General features: G+C 40.2%; 1 protein-coding gene across 4 annotated transcripts in view; it reads right to left on the reverse strand.

Moving 5' to 3' along the window:
* The window catches only part of RIC1 (RIC1 homolog, RAB6A GEF complex partner 1), a 147,353-nt gene extending 126,045 nt beyond the window's left edge, over nucleotides 1-21,308 (reverse strand). For all 4 annotated transcript variants that reach the window (XM_045043061.1, XM_023243272.2, XM_023243271.2 and 1 more), the window contains exon 1: nucleotides 21,152-21,308. In XM_045043061.1, the coding sequence (XP_044898996.1) occupies nucleotides 21,152-21,295 (144 nt within the window). In that variant the 5' untranslated portion in view covers nucleotides 21,296-21,308. The remainder of the gene's footprint in view (nucleotides 1-21,151) is intronic.
* Between the last annotated feature and the right edge of the window lie 1,363 nt (nucleotides 21,309-22,671).

Here is a 22,671-nt window from a genome sequence, read left to right on the forward strand (position 1 = left end):
GTGCCTGGGTGGCTCAGTCGGTTAAGCGACCTACTCTTGATTTCAGCTCAGGTCATGATCTCAGTTTCCTGAGTTCAAGCCTCGTGTCACACACTGCACTGACAGTGTGGAGCCTGCTTTGGATTCTCTCTCTCCTTCTCTCTCTGCCCTTTCCCTGCTTACATGTGCTCTCTCTCTCTAAAAATAAACATTAAAAATGAATGAATGAATGAGGTATGCAAGTAATTTGAGGAATGAATATTAGGGGAAATTTCATATCAAACTCCATACTAGAAAATAGGAAGAATTATTAATTTTCATAGCATGGCTACATATGTGAATGTCATTTTTAGAAAGTGAACACTTTAGTATTTAAGTACCAGTGACATGTCTTGATGTCTGAAACTTTCAAATAGTTCCCACAAACATACACACACACACACACACACACACACGGACACACACACACACACATAAGCAAATAAATAATGCAAAATGTTGACAATTGTTAACTCCATGTGGGAAGTACCCAGGTATTCTGCATGCTTTAAGATTTTTATAAAACTTGGGGCATCTGGGTGGCTCGGTTGGTTAAGAGTCCAACTTCAGCTCAGGTCATGATCTTGCCATTCCCGAGTCTGAGCCCCACGTTGGGTTCCGTAATGACAGTTCAGAACTCGGAGATTGTTTTCGATACTGTGTCTCCCTCTCTCTCCCTGCCCACCCCTCTCTCTCAAAAATAAACATTAAAAAAGATTTGTATAAGACTTTATAAAGAAAATAAGAGTGATTATTTTAAAGAAGCTAACAACATTTAAATTTCATGAATTAAATAAAGAAACCAGTATCGGTCAGTCTAGAGAAGCATTTCAATTAAATACAATGTATGTACCCAATGGACATAAACAGAAGTGGAAATTTCTATACACAAATTTGATACAGAGCTGAAAGTAAGCAATCTCTATAATTTATCTCTATTTCCTAGCATACATTTAAGTGTCAACTCCAAGTCAGAAGACAAACAAACCTCAACAACACACCATGATGTCAATAATGAAGGCTCAAAGCTTTATACACCATATCACCTAGTAGGCACTTACTCAACAATCTTTCAATCTTAACAGAATTGTCTGAATCCTTAAGTCAGCTTCTGCTAAGATATCTTTCCTACAGACTGTTTCAAGTTTTATTGCTCCTATTTTATAGAAGAAGCCGTATGAAACAATCTCCAAACAATAAGCTTTGGCATCGAGTGTGGGTTTGAATCAGCTCTGCCACTTATTAAGTAATTTTCCTTAGATCACAAAATTACTTTATTTGAGCCTCACTTTTCCTATTTGGAAAAGAGAATTAAGACCAATCTCCTGAAGTTACTGTTAAGGGTTACAAGTACATACAGAAAACTTAAAGAATGACATACAATATATACTCAATACTTTTTAGTTTCTTCTCTTTTAGTTTAAGGTCAATGTGACTTATATTTCATGTGACTGAGACTGAACAAGAATGAACAAAAATGTTATCACCTCTGTGCTTCAAAAACCTGTTCTACTGATGACAATGGCAGCAGAAGTGACAGCAGTGGATCTGGATGGTGAATGAGGTACTACAGTCATGGCAATGGCAAACAAGTGGGACCTAAAAACTACTCAATACTGTACTGCAAGTAACCAGACTGAAATATATTCTCTCCTTACCATCGTCCCTGTGGAGACAGACAGACAGACAGACAGACACAGACACACACACACACACACACACACACACACACACACACACGCACACACACACACGCACACTGGAACCAAACAGCTCAGTCTCCCAAATGGCAAGAAGACAGCAAAATCACATCGGCAATTACATCTGCAAAGGAAAACTAAAGACTTATTTTTTCTAAATGTATGTCTGAAAACTATGACACAAATAGCCTCTGATCAGTTTTACCCCATTAAGACAAAAAAAAAAAAAAAGTCTAGCCAAAGTGAAAACACAGTACTTGCAACAAGGGCAGAGTTAAGAGACTGACAAATCTTCTCCCCCCAAAACAACCATACAACTGTCGAAACAACCGCTTCAAATATTTGGGAAAGGCAAACACAAATTTAAGGAACATTTATTCGTGAAAAAACCACTGAACGTCAGGTAAGAGCAATGGAAACAGGTGATGTCTTTCTTTCCAGGACTGTTCCATTCTCTCCCCAAAGCCTTCCTGGTAGGCGGTAGTGCCCCCAGGATGGGGCTGTTAGTGAGCAAGCATCAACTTTGCCGCAGGAGGCAGACTGCCTTGATATGGAGCAGAGGGCAACACACCCTGCAGCGCAGTCGGTACAGGTAGCAAATTCCTTGGAGAGCTCACAGAGCTGCTAGCTCACAGGATGCCGCACATCCTTCAGCCAGCCTGAAATTTAACAGGGAAATCCCCAGAGAGGGGGAAGAAAGTCCACCACACATCTTTGGTTGTGAAACAGTTTTCCTTCCTTATGAAGAGGAACAACCCTGAAGGACCCAAGCTCTACACTCATGCCCAACAGAAAGTCTGTGTATATATGCACAGATAAGAGCAAAGAAAGGCAGAGCTCCCCACACATCACTGGCTCACTGGGAGGCTGTTCCCCAGAAGTCACAGAAAGGTCCGGCAGGAAGTCAAAGCTGGGACAGACACAAAAACATCCTGAACTTTGCAGGCACTTCCCAACATACAGATCAATCAACAGAGAACAGAGTTGTCTTACTGGCTCAAGATGTTTTATGCAAAAAGGGACAACCCCTAAAAAGCCATGATAAAAATAAAAATAAAAAAATAAAGCAGAGAGGTTAGTCGCTGTAGAGCGCAGGGGAGATAAATTCTGCAGATTTAAGTGGGGCAAGTTACTAAAAAACAACACTAAAACAAAAAATTAGCAACAAAGACCCTGAGGAAACATAAATTCTCTAAAATAGGCAATTATAGGGGCGCCTGGGTGGCTCAGCTGGTTAAGCGCCCGACTTCAGCTCAGGTCATGATCTCACAGTTCTTGAGTTTGAGCCCCACATCCAGGCTCTGGGCTGACAGCTCTGAGCCTGAAGCCTGCTTCAGATTCTGTCTCCCTCTCTCTCTGCTCCCCACCTCCAACTCGCTGTCTCTCTCTCTCTCTCTCAAAAATAAGTAAACATTAAAAAAAAAAAATTGAAATAGCCAATTATAAGCAAAAAATTAGAAAACACACAAAATGCAAAGACTTGAAAAGTCTGACCCAGTCTGATGGAAAGAGAAACTACTCCTAAGTGGGCCTAGAGTAGAACACAAAAAAATTCAAAACAGTAATGATAAATATATTTTAAAAAAATAAAGGAAGATGTAACACCTCAATATGTGTGGATTCTCAATAAAGAAATAAATGCAATAAAAAGAACCAATTCTAGAAATTCTAGAATTTAAAAGTACAATAACCGAAATGAAAATTTAATTATATATACATATATACATACTCAAAGATTCGAGATGTCAGAAAAATTTTAAGAAAACATAAAAACAGTTCAATAAAATTATCAAATCTAAAAAACAGAAAAAAGTTTTTTGCTTGAAAAGAGCATCAAAGAGCTGTGGGACATCTAGTGCAACAATGTATGTATAATGGAAAATTCCAGGAAATGATACAAATGATAAAAAAAAATAAAAAAACAAAAAACAAAAAACTGAAGAAATAATGGCTGCAAATGCCCCAAGTCTGATGAAAGACACTAAGCCCCAGATTCACAATGCTCGACAAAACCTAACAGGGGTAAATACCTACACGTGTACCTATGTACAACACCACAAACTACTGAAAGCCAGTAAGAAAATGTCGAAAGAACAGAAGTAAAATGATCACAAACAAGAAGACAGAAATAGGACTAATCGCTCACTTCTCATCAGGAACAATGGAGGCCAGAAGGCAATGAAATGAAATACTTAAATGCTGAAACAAACAGAAAAAAACCTGTAAGCCATGAATTCCATATACAGCAAAATTATTCTTCAAAACTGCAGGCAAAGCAAAGACATTTCTAGACAAACAGAGATTGAAAAATGTGCTGCTAGCAAACCTGCCTTACAAAAATACTAAAAGATATCCCTGGGGGGGGGGGGGGGGGGCGGGATATCAAATGGCATGCAGAAGAAAGTTAACAAGCCTAAGACTGCTATACAAAAAAGCCCTGTCTCTAAAGCTGATCCTTGGCTGGCATCTGAAAATTTGGATTTGGGGAGGGCTCCTACCACCGCTTAACTGATTCTGGCTAAATGTGCCTACACTGTACAAAACACTTGTCTTATGCTGAAACACCTGTTTTCCTTCAGGGTATGTGCTAGAGTAGGTAGAAAGGTAGAAAGAACACACTGCACGTATGTTGTCACAATTTGATGCCAGAAGTAATAAGCACATCTTAAAGGACTACACTGAAAAAGGACTATTGAAAGCTTGCACCTCGTTCCTGGAGATTATCCCCAATAAGACTTTCACCTTTGGCAAATTTGCTCTGTATCCTTTTGTTGTAACAAATTACAGGCATGTAGGACTACATGGTGAATACTGTTGAGCCTTCCAGCATCACTGAACCAGGTGGTGGTTTGGGGCGGGGTGGGGGGGAACTACTGACACAGATGGTAACTCAAATCCAAAAGAGCAAACACAGATAAAAGATCAAAAGACATGCTAAATACATTAAGTAAGTATAAATATACATTTTTATCTTTTTTTCTTTTTAATTTCTCTACAAAATACCAGGCTTTGGGATGCCTGGGTGGCTCAGTCGGTTAAGCATCCGACTTCGGCTCAGGTCATGATCTCACAGTTCATGAGTTCATGAGTTCATGAGTCCTGCGTCAGGCTGACAGCTCGGAGCCTGGAGCCTGCAGCCTGCTTCAGTTTCTGTGTCTCCCTCTCTCTCTGGCCCTCTCCTGCTTGCACTCTTGCTCTCAAAATTAAAAAAAATTTTAAAAATTAGGCTTCATAGGGGCACCTGGGTGGCTCAGTCGGTTAAGCGGCCGACTTCGGCTCGGGTCATGATCTCGTGGTCTGTGAGTTCGAGCCCCGCGTCGGGTTCTGTGCTGACAGCTCAGAGCCTGGAGCCTGTTTCAGATTCTGTGTCTCCCTCTCTCTGACTCTCCCCTGTTCATGCTCTGTCTCTCTCTGTCTCAAAAATAAATAAACGTTAAAAAAAAATTTTTTTTAAATAAGTAAAAATTAGGCTTTATAAAGCAATAGGTTTAAAAAATACAACTGAACCTTAAATAATACAGGTTTGAACTGTGTAGGTCTACTTATATGAAGACCTTTTTCAGTAAATACAGTAATGCATCTTTTCTTCCTTGTAATTTTCTAAACATTTTTCCTCTAGCTTATCTTATTGTAAGAATACAATATATAATACACATAACCTATAAAATACGTGTTAACTGTTATCAGTAAGACTTCCCATCAATAGTAAGCTACTAGGGTTAAGGGGAGGGAGAGGGATCAAAAGTATACATGGATTTGTGACTGCACAGGGAGTCAGTGTCCCCAGTTCCTGTTCTGTTCAAGGGTCAAGTTTATAAAAACATACTACACAACAATACCTCAAAGAATGGGATGGAGAACAGAACAACCAGACAGAAAATTAATAAGGAAACAACTTGAGAGAAGTTGAGAACTTGAACAACACTATAAACTAACAGGACCTAAAAGACATACAGATCACTCCACACAACAGAAAAATATGCATTTTTGTCGCATGTACATGGACTATTCTCCAAGACAGACTACAGATTAGGCCACAAAACAAGTCTTACTAAACTTATCAAGATGGAAACACTCAAAAGTATTTTTTTCTGATCACAATGGAAGGAAACTAAAGATCACCAGCCAAGAGAAAACTGGAAACTCACAAATATGTGGAAATAAAGCAACACATTCTTAAACCACCAATGGGAAAGGAAAAAAAACATCACAAGGGAAATCAGAAAACACCTTGAAATAAATGAAAACATAACCAAAATGTATGGGATGCAACAAAAGCAATGCAATGTGGGAAATGTACTACTGTAAATGGTTATATGAAGAAAGAAAAAGGTCTCAAATCAATCTTACTTTACATCTTATGGAAATACAAAAAACAAAAACAGAAAACAATTTAATCCAAAGCTGGAAGGAGGAAGTAAATAATAAATATTGGAGAGAAATAAAATGAAGAATAGAAAAACAGAAAATCAAAGAAACCAAGAGTTGGGTCTTCAAAATGATCGACAAAATTGTGAAACCTTACCTAGACTAAGAAAAAAAAAGACTCAAATAACTAAACTCAGAAATGAAAGAAAAGACACTATCAACAAAGGTATGCTGACAAGTTGGATAACCTAGGTGAAATGAACATATTCTTAAAAACGCACAACGAACCAAGACTGAATCATAAAAAAATAGAAATCTGAATAAATTTATAAGAAGCCTGAATCAGCAATTGAAAGCCTCCTAACAAAGAAAAGCTCAAGACCATATGGCTAGTGGATTCTACCAACATTTAAAGGAAAGTTAACACCAACTTTCTTATTAAACTCTTCCAAATAAATTGGCAAGGCAACATTTACTAACTTATTCTATGAGACAATACTACCCTGATGCTAAAGACAAAAACACTACAAGAAAATTACATACAAGGCAATATTCCTAAAGAATACAGACGTAAAAATCCTCAACAAAACACTAGCAAACCAAATCCAATAGCATATTAAAGGAATTATAAACTATAACCAATGGGATTTATTCCTGGAATGCAAAGATGGATCAACACATGACAATCAAAGTAATATACCACATTAAGAGAAGAAAAACACATGACCATTTCCATGGACTCAGAAAAAGCACTTGACAAAACTCAACAGCTTTTCATGATCAGAACACTCAAAAAAACTACAAACAGAAGAAAATTACCTCAACCTAACAAAAGCCATGTATGAAAAATCTACAGCCAGTATCATACTCACAGCGAAAAACCAAAAATCTTTTCTTCTAAGGTCAGGAACAAGATAAAGATGCTCACTTTTACCACTTCCATTCAAAACAGTATTGGAAGTCCTAATCAGAGCAGATAGCAAAAAAATAAAAGGGATCCAAATTGCTAAAGAATAAAAAAATTATCTCTGTTCTCAAATAACATGACTTTATGTGGAAAACCCTACAGAATTCACACAAAACCGTTTGCAGGAATAAACTCAGAAAATTTGAAGGTACAACATCAATACACAAAAATCAGCTGCATCTCTATGTAATAACGAACACCCAAAAATAAAATTAAGAAAACAATTCCAACTACAGTAGCATCAAAAAGAATACAGCATACTTAGGATTAAGCTTAACCAATGAAGTGAAACACATACACTGAAAACCATGTTGCTGAAATAAATTAAAGAAGATGCAGATAAAATGAAAAAGACCTGTGTTCCTGGATTACAAGAGGATATTAAGAAGCCCATATTATTGAAGACAGTCTACAGATTCAACACAAACCCTATCAAAATCTCAACACCACTCTGGGGGGCAGAAATATGAAAATTCTTCTTAAAATTAATACAGAATCTCAAGGAACCCAAATAGTCAAAACAATCTTGAAAAAGAGCAAAGCTGGAGGTCTCATGCTTTCTAATTCAAAACTTACTACAAAACTATGGAAACCAAAACATAGTACCATACTGGCGTAAAGACTGACATATACAACAAGAGAATACAAAAGACAGCCCAGGAATAAACTCTTATATGTATGTATTGCTAAAAGATTTTTTTATAAGGATGCAAAAAACACTCAGTAGAGGAAAATAGCCTTTTCCAACCAAAAGCACTGGAAAAACTGGATATCCACATGAAAAAATAAAATACCCCTATCTTACATCATATACAAAAACTCAAAATGGAGTACAGACCTAAAAATAAGAGGCAAAACTATAAAACTCTTTGAAGAAAACCCAAAATAAAAACTTTAAGACACTGAATTTGACAATATACTCAACATCCCTTGCTATTACATAAATGGAAATCAAAACCACAATGAGATATCATTTTGCATCTATCAGGATGGCTATAAACAAAAGAACAGAAAAGAACAAGTGTTGGTGAATATGTGGAGAAACTGAAACCCTTGTGCATTGCTGGTGGGACTGTGAAATGACGCAGCCACTGTGAAAAAATGGTACGGCAACCTCTCAAAAAAATTAAACACAGAATTACCATATGATCCACATATTCCACTTTGGGGTATACACACAAAAGATCCAAAAACTGGGGCCTGAACACCAATGTTCCAGCAGCATTACTCAAAACAGCCAAAAAATGGAAGCAACCCAAGTGTCCACCAATGAATGAATAAACAAAATATTATATATACACACACTGGAGTATTTATCAGCCGAAAAAAAGCAGCAAATTTTGGTACATACTATAAAAGAATCCTGAGAACATGCCAAGTGAAATAAGTTTATCACTAAAGGACAAATATTTTGTTTCCACAAGAGTAGTATTCACAGAGATGGGAAATAGAATGGGGGCTGCCAAGCAAGGCAACAAGGCAGAATTGGGGATTATTGTTTACTGGGTATGGAGTTTCAATTTGGGAAGATGAAAAATGTTCTGGAAATGGATGGTGATGGTTGCATAACAATGTGAATGCACTTAAAGCCACAGAAATAGGGGTACCTGGGTGGCTCAGCTGGTTAAGCATCCAACTTCAGCTCACGGCATGATCTCATGGTTCGTGAGTTCGAGCCCTGCATCAGGCTCTGCACTGACAGTGCAGAGCCTGCTTAGGATTCTGTCTGCCCCTGTCCAGTGCATGCCTGTGTGCACACTCTCTCTCAAAATAAATTTTAAAAAGCCAAAGAGCTATACATTTAAAAATTATTAAAAAGGTAAATTTGTTATACACATTCTACCACATTAAAAAAATGAAAGTAAATCCAGTTATAGATAAGTCACAAGGATAAAAGGTACAGCATAGGGAACAGAGTCAATGATATTATAATAGGGTTTTATGGTAGCTACACCTGCGGTGAGCATAGGATACTGTATAGAAATGTTGAATCTCTGTGTTGTACACCGGAAACTAATGTAACGTCAACTATACCCAAAAAAATTTTTAGGAGGGCCAATAGGCACATGAAAAGATGCTCAACGTTGCTCCTTATCAGGGAAATACAAATCAAAACCACACTCAGATATCACCTCACGCCAGTCAGAGTGGCCAAAATGAACAAATCAGGAGACTATAGATGCTGGAGAGGATGTGGAGAAACGGGAACCCTCTTGCACTTTTGGTGGGAATGCAAAGCGGTGCAGCCACTCTGGAAAACAGTGTGGAGGTTCCTCAGAAAATTAAAAATAGACCTACCCTATGACCCAGCAATAGCACTGCTAGGAATTTACCCAAGGGATACAGGAGTACTGATGCATAGGGGCACTTGTACCCCAATGTTTAGAGCAGCACTCTCAACAATAGCCCAATTATGGAAAGAGCCTAAATGTCCATCAACTGATGAATGGATAAAGAAATTGTGGTTTATATGCACAATGGAGTACTACGTGGCAATGAGAAAGAATGAAATATGGCCCTCTGTAGCAACGTGGATGGAAATGGAGAGTGTTATGCTAAGTGAAATAAGCCATACAGAGAAAGACAGATACCATATGGTTTCACTCTTATGTGGATTCTGAGAAACTTAACAGAAACCCATGGGGGAGGGGAAGAAAAAAAAAAAAAAAAGAGGTTAGAGTAGGAGAGAGCCAAAGCATAAGAGACTGTTAAAAACTGAGAACAAACTGAGGGTTGATGGGGGGTGGGAGGGAAGGGAGGGTGGGTGATGGGTATTGAGGAGGGCACCTGTTGGGATGAGCATTGGGTGTTGTATGGAAACCAATTTGACAATAAACTTCATTAAAAAATAAAATAAAATGAATTTTTAAAGGCATGAGAATAAAAACAGGCTGAAAAAACTGCTCTATTTTACCAGAATTATATCAGTAGTAACCCCAAATATACTATAAGAAGATACACATTGTAATCACTAGAGAAACTCTTAGTAAAATAATTCAAAAAAGTCTAGTTAAGAAATCAGAGGCCAAGGGTGGCTCAATCAGTTAATCATCTGACTCTTGACATTGGCTCAGTTCATATGGTTCGTGAGATCGAGCCCCTGCTTGGGATCCTCCCTCTCTCTCAAAATAAATAAACTTAAAAAAAAAAAAGGAGTAACAAAGGACATATTAAACAAAACACCAAAATGATATAAATCCAACCATATCAATAATTATATGTGGCTGGACTAAACACTCCAATCAAATGGCAGGGATTATCAGATTAGATTTGGGAAATAACAACAAAAAAGCAAAATCTAAATATATGCTGTCCATACAAGACATACCTCAGATTCAAAGATGTAATTATTTTGTGCAAGCAAAAGGGTAGCAAACAATATGTCACACAAGTGGTAAACCATAAGAGAACTGTAGTGGCAATATTAATATACAGTAAAATACACTCTGTGAAAACAAACATTAGTGGGGAGAGAACTCATGATTTAAACAAACACACACGCGCGCACACATCAATGCAAAAGACAAATATGACCATTATAAATGTATACAAACCTAAGCAACACAGCCCAAAAATACATGAGCAAAAATCAAAAGCATTGAAAGAGAAAACAATTCAACCAGAGTTGGAGATTTCAATCTCTACTCTCAATAACTGATACTGCTAGACTGAACATTAACAAGGATACAGAAGACTTGAACCACGTCAACCAACTTAACCTACCATTTACAGAACTCTCTGCCAGTAACAGAATACATATTCTTTACAAGTACACATCAAACATGTTCTAACACAAAGCATATGGTAACCCATAATAATCTTAAAGGAGTAAAATTATTCAAAGTAGAGTCCTCAACCACAATGGAATTAAGTTAGAACCAATAACAAAGAGTATGGGAAATCCTTAAATATTTGGAAATTAAACCACATGCTTCTAAATAATCCATGATCCAAAGAAATTATTTAATTTTAAAAATGATTAAACTTTAAGAACTGAATTGAGAACAAAATTTGATGCACATCAAATGCTATGGGGTGGAGGGTAGATGAATAGGTAGAGTACAGGGATTTTCAGGACAAGGAAAACATTCTGCATGACATTACAATCACAGATATTTGCAAATATACATTTGTCCGAACCCAGAGAACCTACAACACCAAACCCAAAGAAAATAATTTAAAAATCAGTGCACAAATAAAAAAACAGGAAACACAAAATTAACAGACCAATAAAAGATCAGTAAAACCAGAAGTTGGCTCACTGAAAAGATCTACGAAATTGCTAAAATTTTACCTAGACCAATGAGGACAATCACTTAAGATTCCATCTTAATTTTAGGATGGATTTTTCTATTTCTGAAAAAAAAAAATACCATTGGGATTGCACTAAAGCTGTAGACTGCTGTGGGTAGTACTGGTATCTTAATCCGTGAACATGGGATGTCTTTTCATTTATTTGCATCTCTAATTTTTTTCAGCAATGGTTTTGTAGTTTTCAGCATAAGTCTTTTGCCTCCTCAGTTAAGTTTAATTCTAATTATTTAATTTTTTTGATACCATTGTAAATAAAATGGTTTTCTCAATTTCACTTTTGGATATTCATTGTTATAGCATAGAAACGCAACTGATTTTTGCATGTTGACTTTCAATTTTGCTGAATTTATTATTTCTAACTATAAAAAACTATGAGAATAAAACAAGTTTGGCAAGGTTGCAAAACAGGAATATACAAAAATCAATTTTACATCTATATACTTGTAATGATCTGAAAATGAAATTAACAATTACATTTATGAGAGCATCTTAAAACATACATAAAAACACGTAGGAATAAATTAAACAAAAGTGAAAGACCTGTACACTGAAAACTACAAAACGCTGCTAAGAGAACATTTTTAAAACCTAAATAAATAGAAAGACACTGCATGTTCATAGACTGGAATATACTATACCAATGAGATGGCAATTCTCTCTGTTGATCTACAAACTTAGTGCAATCCCCTGAAAATCTTGGTCTTTGTTTTGTTTTTTGTGTTTCTTTTTTATGGGTTTTTTCTTTTTCTTTTCTTTTTTTTTTTTTTTTTTTAGAAATTGACAAGATAATCCTAAAATTTATACAGAAATGCAAAGGATCTAGAATAGGCAAGATAATTTTGAAAACAAAGTAGGGCTTTTACCACCCAATTTCTAAATTTGCTATAAAGCTTCAGTGTGATGCTTGCATAATAGACACATATCAATGAATGAAAACAACAGAAAATACAGAAATCACCCCTTACTGTTATAGTCAACTGATGTTTGACAAAGGTGCCAATGCAATTCAACAGTGAAGAGTTTTTCGAACAAATTGTGCTAAGACAACCGGATATGTATGTTTAGAAAAAAAAAAAAAAACAACCTTGGTCTTTACAAAAAATCAACTCAAAATTGGCAACAGACTTACATATAAGAGGTCAAATTATAAAACTTATAAAAGGAAACATAAGATGCTGTGACCTTGGATTGGCCAAAGGTTTTTCAAGATACAAAAAGCATGATTCACAGAAGAAAAAAAAGAAAAACTAGACTTCATCAAAATTAAGCTTTTATTCTCCAAAAGACACCACTAAGAAACTGAAAATCCAAATTATATAAGGAACCCTTACAACTCAAGGTTGTTAGGTAAAAACATTCCAATTAAAAAAAAAAAAAAAAAAAAAAAAAAAAAGGAGGGCAGGGCACCTGGGTGGCTCAGTGGGTTAAGCCTCTGACTTCGGCTCAGGTCATGATCTCTCTGTTTGTATGCTCCAGCCCCTGCATCAGGCTCTGTGCTGACAGCTCAGAGCCTGGAGGCTGCTTCAGATTCTGTGTCTCCCTCTCTCTCTGCCCCTCCCCTGCTCACACTCTGTGTCTCAATAATAAATGAACATTAAAAAAATTTTTTTTCTTAATTTAAAAAAAGGAGGGCAAAGGGTTTGAATAGATATTTCACCAAATATGGTATACAAATGGCTCATAAGCACATGAAAAGATGCCAAACACTGTCAGTCATTAGGAAAGTACAAATTAAAGTCACAATGAGATACCACTACAAACCCACTAAAATAGCGGTAATAAAAAGGAATTACAATAACCAAGTGTTGAGAAGGATGTGGAGAAACAGAAACCTTCATGCTTTGCTAGTGGGGATGATGTAAAATGCTACTTAACGCTACTGTGGAACAGTTTGGCAGTTTCCTAAAAAGCTAAACATCAGTGTACCAGATGACCTAGCAGTTCCATTCCTATCTCCCTATAAGAAATGATAATACGCATCCTTGCAAAGATATGCATACAGTTGTTTATAGCAGCATTATCCATAATGACCCCAAAAACAGAAACAACCAAATATCCATTAGCTGGTAAATGGATTTTTAAAATGTGGTATAAGCCACACAATGGAATAATATTTGGCTATAAAAAGGAGTACCACAAAAACATTATGCTAAGTAACAGCCAGACACAAGAGACTGCATGTTGTATGGTTTCCTTCACGTGAAACTTCCAAAAGTCCAATCTACAGGGCCAAAAAGGCCAATGGTTCCCTGGGGCCGGAATATGAACACAAGTTAAATGCAAATGGGCATAATACTTCTTGGGGTTGCTATAAATGTCCTAAAACTAGATTGTGATGATGTTTCACAACTCTATAAATTTACTAAAAGTCACTGTACCTTTACAAGACTTTTATACATCTCAATAAAGCTGTTAGAAAATTAAACCACAGCAAATTCTGCTGTACACCTACAATAATATTCAAATTTTCACATGTAAACTTATGTATGCTTTATTATGGATCTAAGGCAAATCACTTGGGGAGGCGGGTTTGGGATAGCTACTCAAAATGAAGCAATGAGAATGAACTTAAAAGAAGCCTAAGATACCCTGATTCCAACTAACTGACGCTTGCTAGCAAATAAAATATTTTTAATTAAGTAACTGTCACTTTGTGGCAAGTGTGAATTCTAGACTGGTCTTAAATACTTTTAAATCTTAAGTTTATTCACTCTAATATGATATCTATATATGATACCTAATTTGATAAATTGCATATTTAGCAGTAAACAGAATGCTTTAACGCAGTATTTCCTATATAGGTGACACTTTTTTAATCACAGTGTAAGAAAATAATTTTTCCAACTTTTCTTCAATCCTTTTGATTTAAAGAGGATATCTGTGACAGGTGCTACTGATCTTTTTTTGTGTGTTTGTTTATTTTTGAGAAAGAGACAGAGTGTGAGCAGGCGAGGGGCAGAGAGAGGGGGAGACACAATCTGAAGCAGACTCCAGGTTCTGACAGTGAGATCATGACCTAAGCCCAACTCAGATGCTTAAAGGACTGAGCCACCCAGGTGCCCCTGTCCTGTGCTGGTTTACTTCTAAACACCTCTCGCGTAGCTGCTAACTCCTCCTTTTAAGAAAAGGGCAAGAGCCTTTGGCAGGAACCTAAATTTTCGTAACATCGTTTTCATTCTATTCCCTCATACAGTAACACTGTATTTATCCAAGTGGTGCTGGCTTTCCATTTATAGTAAAGATATAAATTACTTTAAAAGAGAATTTCAAGTTTAAAAGTTAGATTGGAGAAGTACTGTAAGGACAGGGCAAAAATCATGAATTAGGCATGTGAAGGACCTAAATTCAAGAAACGCTGCTTCCTATGACGTAAAGCACCTAGTCCACAAACTCAGAATGAATGTTTCCCTGTCATATGCATCAAATCAATGCTTAACAAGCATCCGAGATGGGTGAAATGTCCTTATTTAAATGTTTATACTACTGTTTTATGGGACTTTCCTTTCCACAGGTCACTTCCAATATAAACACAGACTGGGAACCAGTTCAATTGGTTATGAGACCGCACAGTAGTTTACGTTTTGGCAAACTACAGAGGACCCTTTACCACATACCACTTCTTTTTCCCCTAGCTTTACTGAGATATAACTGACCTACAACACTGCATGAGTTTAAGATGTACAGGCTGTTTGATACACTTATATCTCACAAAATGATTACCACCGTAGTGTTAGCCAACACCTGCATCACATAGTTAGCACTTTTCTCATAGTGAGAACACTGAAGATCCACTATCTCAGCAACTTTCAGGTATATAATACAGTATCACGAACTACTGTCATTACATTAAATCCCCAGAACGTATTCACCTGACATCTGGAAGTTTGCACTCTTTGAACAACTCCCCTTTTTCCACACCTCCTAACCTCTGGTAACCACCATTCTAGTCTGTTTCTTTCTATGCATTCAGCTTTTTCAGATTCCATACGTAAGTGCCATCATGCAGTATCTGCCTTTGGTTAACTTATTTTACTTAGGACAATGCCTTCAAGGTCCATCCATGTTGTTGCAAATGGCAAGATTATCTTTCTTTCTGGTGGCTGAGTAACATTCCATTGTGTATATATATCACATCTTCTTTATCCATTCATCCACTGACAGACACTTAGGTTGACTTAGGTTGTTTTCATATCTTGGCTACTGTGAATAACAAGTACTACTTTTCTAATATAACCAAACTGTGTATAATAAAGTATTTAATTCACTTTCACCTAAATAACCCTATCTAAAATAACTTTTTCTAAATTTAACTTGTAATTTAATACTACCATTTTTTTTTAAACTACATGTCAACATTTTTAAATCTTCCACTTATTAAACCTTTAGAACATTCTGTGCTATGCATAGGATACCCTAAATTCATCAACTTAGTTTCAAAATACTTATTAGGGGCACCTGGGTGGCTCAGTTGGTTAAGTGTCCAACTCTTGACTTCAGCCCAGGTCATGATCTTATGGTTTGTGAGTTCGAGCCCTGCGTCAGGCTTCTGCCCTGACAGACAAGACGCTGCTTGGGATTGTCTCTCCCTCTTCCTCTGCTCCTCCCCCACTAGTTCTCTCTCAAATAAGTAAACATTTAAAAAATAAAAATACTTATTAAGCATATGCTTTGTACAGGCATTATGTATAGTACAAAAGATCATTTCTGCCCTCCAGAAACTTACTATCTAAATGGATAAATAAAACGTGTGCAAAAACTTGCAAACATTAGCTCATCAAAAAAATGAACACATCTTGTTATGGTAAATAAAGAATGACTCAGAGAAAGCAGAATTTCAATAGAAGCTAAAGGATGGATAATATTCTGATAGGCAGAGATGGGGCAAGTGATCATTCTAAGAGGGGAGTGTCTCTGATAACAAACTAAAAGTTTGAACTTCATTCTGTAACCAACAGTGAACCCTAAAAGACTTCCAAGCAGTGAGTTTGTGAGAAAGGCTCTCCAGGGGCACCTGGGTGGCTCAGTCCGCTAAGTGTCTGACTCTTGGTTTCGGCTCAGGTCAGGATCCCACTTGTGAGATCAAACCCAGGCATCGGGCTCTGCGCTGACAGTGAGGAGCCTGATTGGGATTCTCTCTCCCCCTCTCTCTGCCTCTCCACCACTCACAAGCTCTCTCAAAAATGAATTAAAAAAAAATTTTTTTAATAAAAAAAAAAAAGGCTCTCTGGAAGCAATCAGTGATAGAGCAGAGTTGACAAGGCAGGAAATGGGAGAGTGGGAAAATACAGGTACAAATTAAATGGCCCTCCTGAGGGCCACAGTTAACCATATACCTAATCCTACAACTTGGCTTCTTTCAACACCTCCTTGTTCTCTCTTATTAGCATACACCAACAAGAACATAAGGTTGTAGTCAGGGTTACTCAAAGAGACACATTTTATTTCATAAGCCAAGTAAATATCTATTTCAGCTTTTTTTTTTTTTAGCAAACTTCACAGCAATAAATCACAAAATTTTCATTTTTATTAACACATTTAACATATTAATGCCTTTGCATAGAGTGTTTTGTTACGTATAACATACCCCTTCATCCGTTTCCTATACTGCCTATTAACGCTATCTTTCACACAAGGTGTTCAAAAATACTTCCAAAGATAATTTACATATATAAAATAATGACCCCAAAATTGACATAAAACTAACTTAAAATTACAGCATTCTAAGGTATCATTCTGTGGTTCACGTATGTAGGCTTTTGTATTCAGAGTTAAGCAGTGCATTAGAGGAATCATTCTAGGCCCTCTAGTACAGTTCAAAACACAATCTCACAAAACACCCTGTCAGTCATAAATCATAATATGGTTTAAACAGCAGCTTCAATCCCAAAGCTGAAACGAGTCCTTGTTCTTTTTTTAATTTTTTTTAATGTTTATTTATTTATTTTGAGAGAGCATTTATTTTGAGAGCATGAGCAGGGGAGGAGCAGAGAGAGAGAGACACAGAATCTGAAACAGGCTCCAGGCTCCGAGCTGTCAGCACAGAGCCTGACGCAGGGCTCGAACTCATAAACCGTGAGATCATGACCTGAGCCGAAGCCGGACGCTCAGCCGACTGAGCCATCCAGGTGCCCCGAAACTAGTCCTTTTTCAATGCCCTTAGCAGAAATACATCGTCAACTGCTCCATCGATCATACCTCTGCCACCCCAACCTAACACATACGTACTAAACTGTTTTTTTGAGCACCCTTTTTTGGGTTGCAAAATCTATGGATGACCCCTGTTGCAAACTCTTGAGCAGTTTTTAGAACTCCTAAGTAGAATCACAAAGTAGAGAAAACAAATTTGTATCAACATGTTACAATGAAACGAGTTATACCTTCACACTAAAAATGAAATAAAAAAGCAAAGCGAGTATTTGAAGAAAGTCTTTTGTTCATAAACAACCAAACAGCACTTATTTCTTAAATTTGGAGTTAGGAAAGAATATTAAAGAGGTCTGGCTAACACTGATACTACAAACAGACCTTAGAGTACATAATAGTAACTACAGCAGGTACAAAAAAGTTCACTAGAAGACCCATAAAACGTACACAAGTTATTCTTAGGAATTTTACTTAATGTTTCCATAGTCTCATGACTAAACAATATTTTAAACATAGCAATTCTTTTTGGACATTAAACACACACACAGAGCTTAGGCTTTTAAATGCACGGATAGGGGCGCCTGGGTGGCGCAGTCAGTTAAGCGTCCGACTTCAGCCAGGTCACGATCTCGCGGTCCGGAAGTTCGAGCCCCGCGTCAGGCTCTGGGCTGATGGCTCAGAGCCTGGAGCCTGTTTCCGATTCTGTGTCTCCCTCTCTCTCTGCCCCTCCCCCGTTCATGCTCTGTTTCTCTCTGTCCCAAAAATAAATTTTAAAAAGTTGAAAAAAAAATTAAAAAAAAAATGCACGGATACTTTGCACAGGCTAGTTTTCTCTTTTCAAAAATGCATCCCTCCTAAGTGACTAAGAGAGGCCTAACAAAATTTCAAATAAGCAAATCATGTTATATATCCTGATCTCTCTGTGCATGTCTCCCTATCTCAAATGCCCTCAAGCAGCTTTTAAGACCTCAACCCCACATTTCCATCTTCAGTGTTCACTTTATTCTCTAAAGTTACGTGTATGTACAGGAGCTTTCCAATATCAAAGCTTTCGTGTTTTCAAGCACACGTTTTACTTTTTTTTAATTTTTTTAATGTTTATTTACTCTTGAGAGAAAGAGACAGAGCGTGGGCAGAGAGATGGGGGGGGGGGGGGGGGTTGGAGAGACAGAAAATAAGAAGCAAGCTCCAGGCTCCGAGCTGTCAGCACAGAGCCCGACGCGGGGCTCGAACTCACAAACCGTGAGATCATGACCTGGGCCGAAGTTGGAAGCCTAACCGATTGAGCCACTCTGGTGCCCCTCATGCAAACATTTTAAACCAATTCATTCTAAATTGAGTACTGATAGTTCCTCAATTTAGCTAGAGGTGTTTTCACTTTTAAAAGAAATTTGTTAACCTAAATTGATTTTAACTTACATAGTTTCAGTAAGTTTAGAAATTAAAAAAACAAAGCAAAAAAAAAAAGCTTTCAGACAGTGAAAAAAAGGCATATTCCAAGAGGAGGAGACTGAAAGCAGGTCTGGCACTGGCTCCCCATTAACCCAGCCATCTAATCACAGACCTTCAGAGCATCTGATCCAATACTTGATTCTTCAAGTGATGAAGCTGAAGCCAGAGACCAAGATTAACCATTCCTGGACCTACAGTAACATGCAGCCTCCACTAAGGCACCTCATTTCACCTCATATGCCCTAACCCCACACACGGGATGTTACTGGTAGTGACCCCAGGACTTCTGTAAGAAAGCAGCTAAGTGTAGGATGGAAGTTTAAAGGTAGGAGTCACTAGCAGCTTTAAATTCCGTGACTGCCTATTTTACATAGTGTCTAACTCCAAAGGCAAAAAAAGCAGGTGTTATTTTTATTTATTTTTGAGAGCGCAAGCGGGGGAGAGGCAAAGAGTGGGGGACAGAGGAGCTGAAGGGGTCTCTGTGCTGACAGAAGAGAGCAAGACGTGGGGCTCACGAACGGCGAGATCATGACCTGAGCCGAAGTCCGACGCTCAACTGACGAGCCACTCGGGCGCCCTAACAGATGTTCTTAATATCCCGAAGAAAACTGACGCACATTTTTGTTTTTTTCCCAGAGCAATGAAGTAACCTGCAGGCTTCGGGTCCATTCATCCCTCGTAGTAAGTCTGGTACTGTCTAAACTTGTGTACCCTTTCAGGGACAGTTAAATTTGTGGCTGTTCCATCAAGGTGAAATTCATTCCAAATTCGGAAGACGGGTTAAAATTCAAGTTCTAATTATTTCTTCTGCATGAACTTTCAAGATGATTATATACACACAAGCAAATAAAAATTATTCCACTGGCAGACACACTGTAAGTGAGGTAGCATCTCATTTAAACACCCAATGATATACCATGCCCATGTTCAAAAAGGACATCAAGCACCAGGCAGAAGAGTCACGCTGCCGGTTACATAACCACCTCTTTGGTTTTGATACTTACTTACAACGTACATTGGCCCAAACTCAACGGCGAACAGTTTCGCCTTACAGCCTAACTATGACAGTCCTGTAAAGAAGCTACCGGAAACACCTAAGTCCCATCATCACTTTCACCAGGGCTGTGAGAGTAGACAGGACTTTTCAAGTATTCACGCGGCCAGCCAGACAGCTGAGGCTTTTAACTAACTTAACTAAAGCCAGTAACGCCACACGGATCTAATACAACCAAGGTCATAACCTATTTCCACGCGGTCAAGTCAGCTACCAAAAGACAAAAACTGCACTCTGACGTCGGTAAGTGCTGCCTTCTTTGGGGGACAAACCACCACCAACCAACATTTTTTTTTTTCCTTCTGTAGCTTTTAGAGCCTGGCCTAAGAGCAGCGCTCGCGGAAAAAAAGGAGTAGCCCACCCACCACTTCAGTTCGGTGAAGTTCTTTTCTCTTACCTACTCAGTAGTGACACAAGGAGAAAAAAAAACACACACACAACAACAACAACAACAACAGGGCTCGCAGAAAGCACACACAGAACTCAGGTTCGTGCTTTTCCCAAACCTCATGACTTCCAGGTGTTAAATGCCCGAGCGCGGCGCGGACACATCGGAGTGCAACTTCCGCTCCCGCCAACCTCCCCCTGCAATTCTCTACCGAGAGTCCCGGGCAGCGGCGAGGCGGGGAGGAGATGCTGGGGTGAAGCGACGCGTGGGACGAGCAGACCTTCGGTCAAAAACGAAGGAATCCTGGCTGCGGCTGCTCGAAGAAAGTTCTCCCCAGGCCTGCCAAGTCTGGCACTGGGTGAAGCCCAACAGGCTCTCCCCAGCTCCAGAACCACGGCCTTGAAAGCAGGGGCGGGCTGGGAGCGCACGGCGCCCAGACTGCTATTTGCGGAAAGTTTAAACAAATTTGCTCCTCGGGGAATGGGGGAAGGGAGCGGAGGGCAAGTCCGGGCTCGGCCAAGGGAGCGCGCGGGGTCTGCGCGGCGCGCGGCCGCCGGTCCGACGCGGGGAGGCGCACGGATTTTCGGCCGCCGCCGCCTCTGCCCCCCGAGCCCCGGCCGAACGGGGCCGAACGCGGGTCCGGCGCCGAGGGGCAGGGGCGCGGGACGCCGGGTGGAAGTTGAGGGCGGGACCGCGCCGGGACGCCGGGGAGGGAGCGGCGAGAGGCGGCGGGCGGCTCTACTTACGCGGCTGTACCAGATGCTGAGGCGGACCGGGGCCAGCACGGCGAAGAAAGTCCTCTGGGGGTCGGACTGAACGTGGATAGGCGCCTCGGCCGGGCTCCCCAGAGGGCACAGCAGCCTCTTGGGCCAGCCGCTCAGGAAATACATGGTCCGCGCGGAGCCGCCGACGCCGCGGCGCCCGGCGGCCCCCGGCCCCGTCCGTCACACTCAGCGGCCCGGGGCCGGACGCCCGCCTCCCACACCGCCACCGGCCGAGTCGGCGGCGTCGGCAGCGGCAGCTCGGAGCATCTGCCCGCTGGCCGGGCCGGGCCGGGCCGACGCGAAGCTAAGCGACGAAGGAACCCTTGGGCTGACGGGGCCCAGTGTGGGGGAGGTAGGGGGAGGGAGAGTCGGGATGGAGAGGGGGCGGGAGGAGCGCGGAGGCCCGCCCCGGCCCGGCCCCACCCCTTCCTCGGGCCGCACGGGCGTCACCACGCCGCGCCGCGTGGGTCTGGCCGGGGAAGGCTTGCCGCGCGCACGCGCCTTGGAGACTTCTCCCTACTTCCCCCGCCCCGCCGTCGCTCTTCTTTCTGAAGCTCCGCCCCTATCTTCACGAGCGGCCGCCGCGCTGCGTCAACAGGCATGCGCCTTTGCCCCCTTCTGGCCCCTCTGCACCTCCCACTTGCAATGTGCACCACGTTGTTGGGGCCGGGTGGGCGGGACTACCGCCTGAGACTCAGGGGAAAGTGGGCCGAACTGGGCGACACCCAGTTGCGGGGTGACTCGAATCGCGGAACACGCCTCTCGCCCGGCCTTAAGCCAAATTTGACTCCCTTCGCGGATTGGTGAGGCTTGTGGGCCGGGCCTGGCGCTGCAACTCGGGGAAAAGGTGGGGGGAGATTTGCACGGGAGCGATAGTCATGTGACCTTCCCTGCTGGCCAGCCCACCCACCCCAACCGTTCCCCGTGCTGGGCCGTGGGGTCCTTGGCCTAGTGAGCCGCTGTTGCGTGCCAGGCTCTGCAGTGAAAGCTGGCGGTGGAGTTCCTGCCCTCATGGGGTTTACAGCCTAGAGGGGGCCTTTATTCGATCCGTGAATAAACCACCCGCCTTGAAAGTGCCTGAGCCACATCCTCTTCCTTCGGGTTTCCAAATCTAGCGTGTAATTAAGAATTCAATTTGTATTCATCTCTCCCTTTACCAACCACAATGTTAGACAAGGCAAGGCTGTCTCTTTTTTTGCACCCTTCGGTAGAGTATATGCCACAAAAGAACTGGACATAATTTTAGATCTGGGACGGGCCTTAGAGTCTCTCTAGTTGGATGTTTAACTTTTGGACCCCAGGGATCACCTTAACAACTGTTTCTTTTTGAGTACTGACCCAGTGGTTACCTCTGAATAGGAGGACGGCGTCAATGGGGATGGAGTGTGTGTAGAGAAGGCGAAGGGTGGGGGGATCCAAAATAAAAGACTTCTCATTGTCTGCCCCTTTAGTTCACTTTTCATTTTTCCACATTTTTTAAATTAAAAAAATAAGTTAACCCA

Source organism: Felis catus, chromosome D4, assembly GCF_018350175.1.
Source record: "Felis catus isolate Fca126 chromosome D4, F.catus_Fca126_mat1.0, whole genome shotgun sequence".
Taxonomy (NCBI): Eukaryota; Metazoa; Chordata; class Mammalia; order Carnivora; family Felidae; genus Felis; species Felis catus.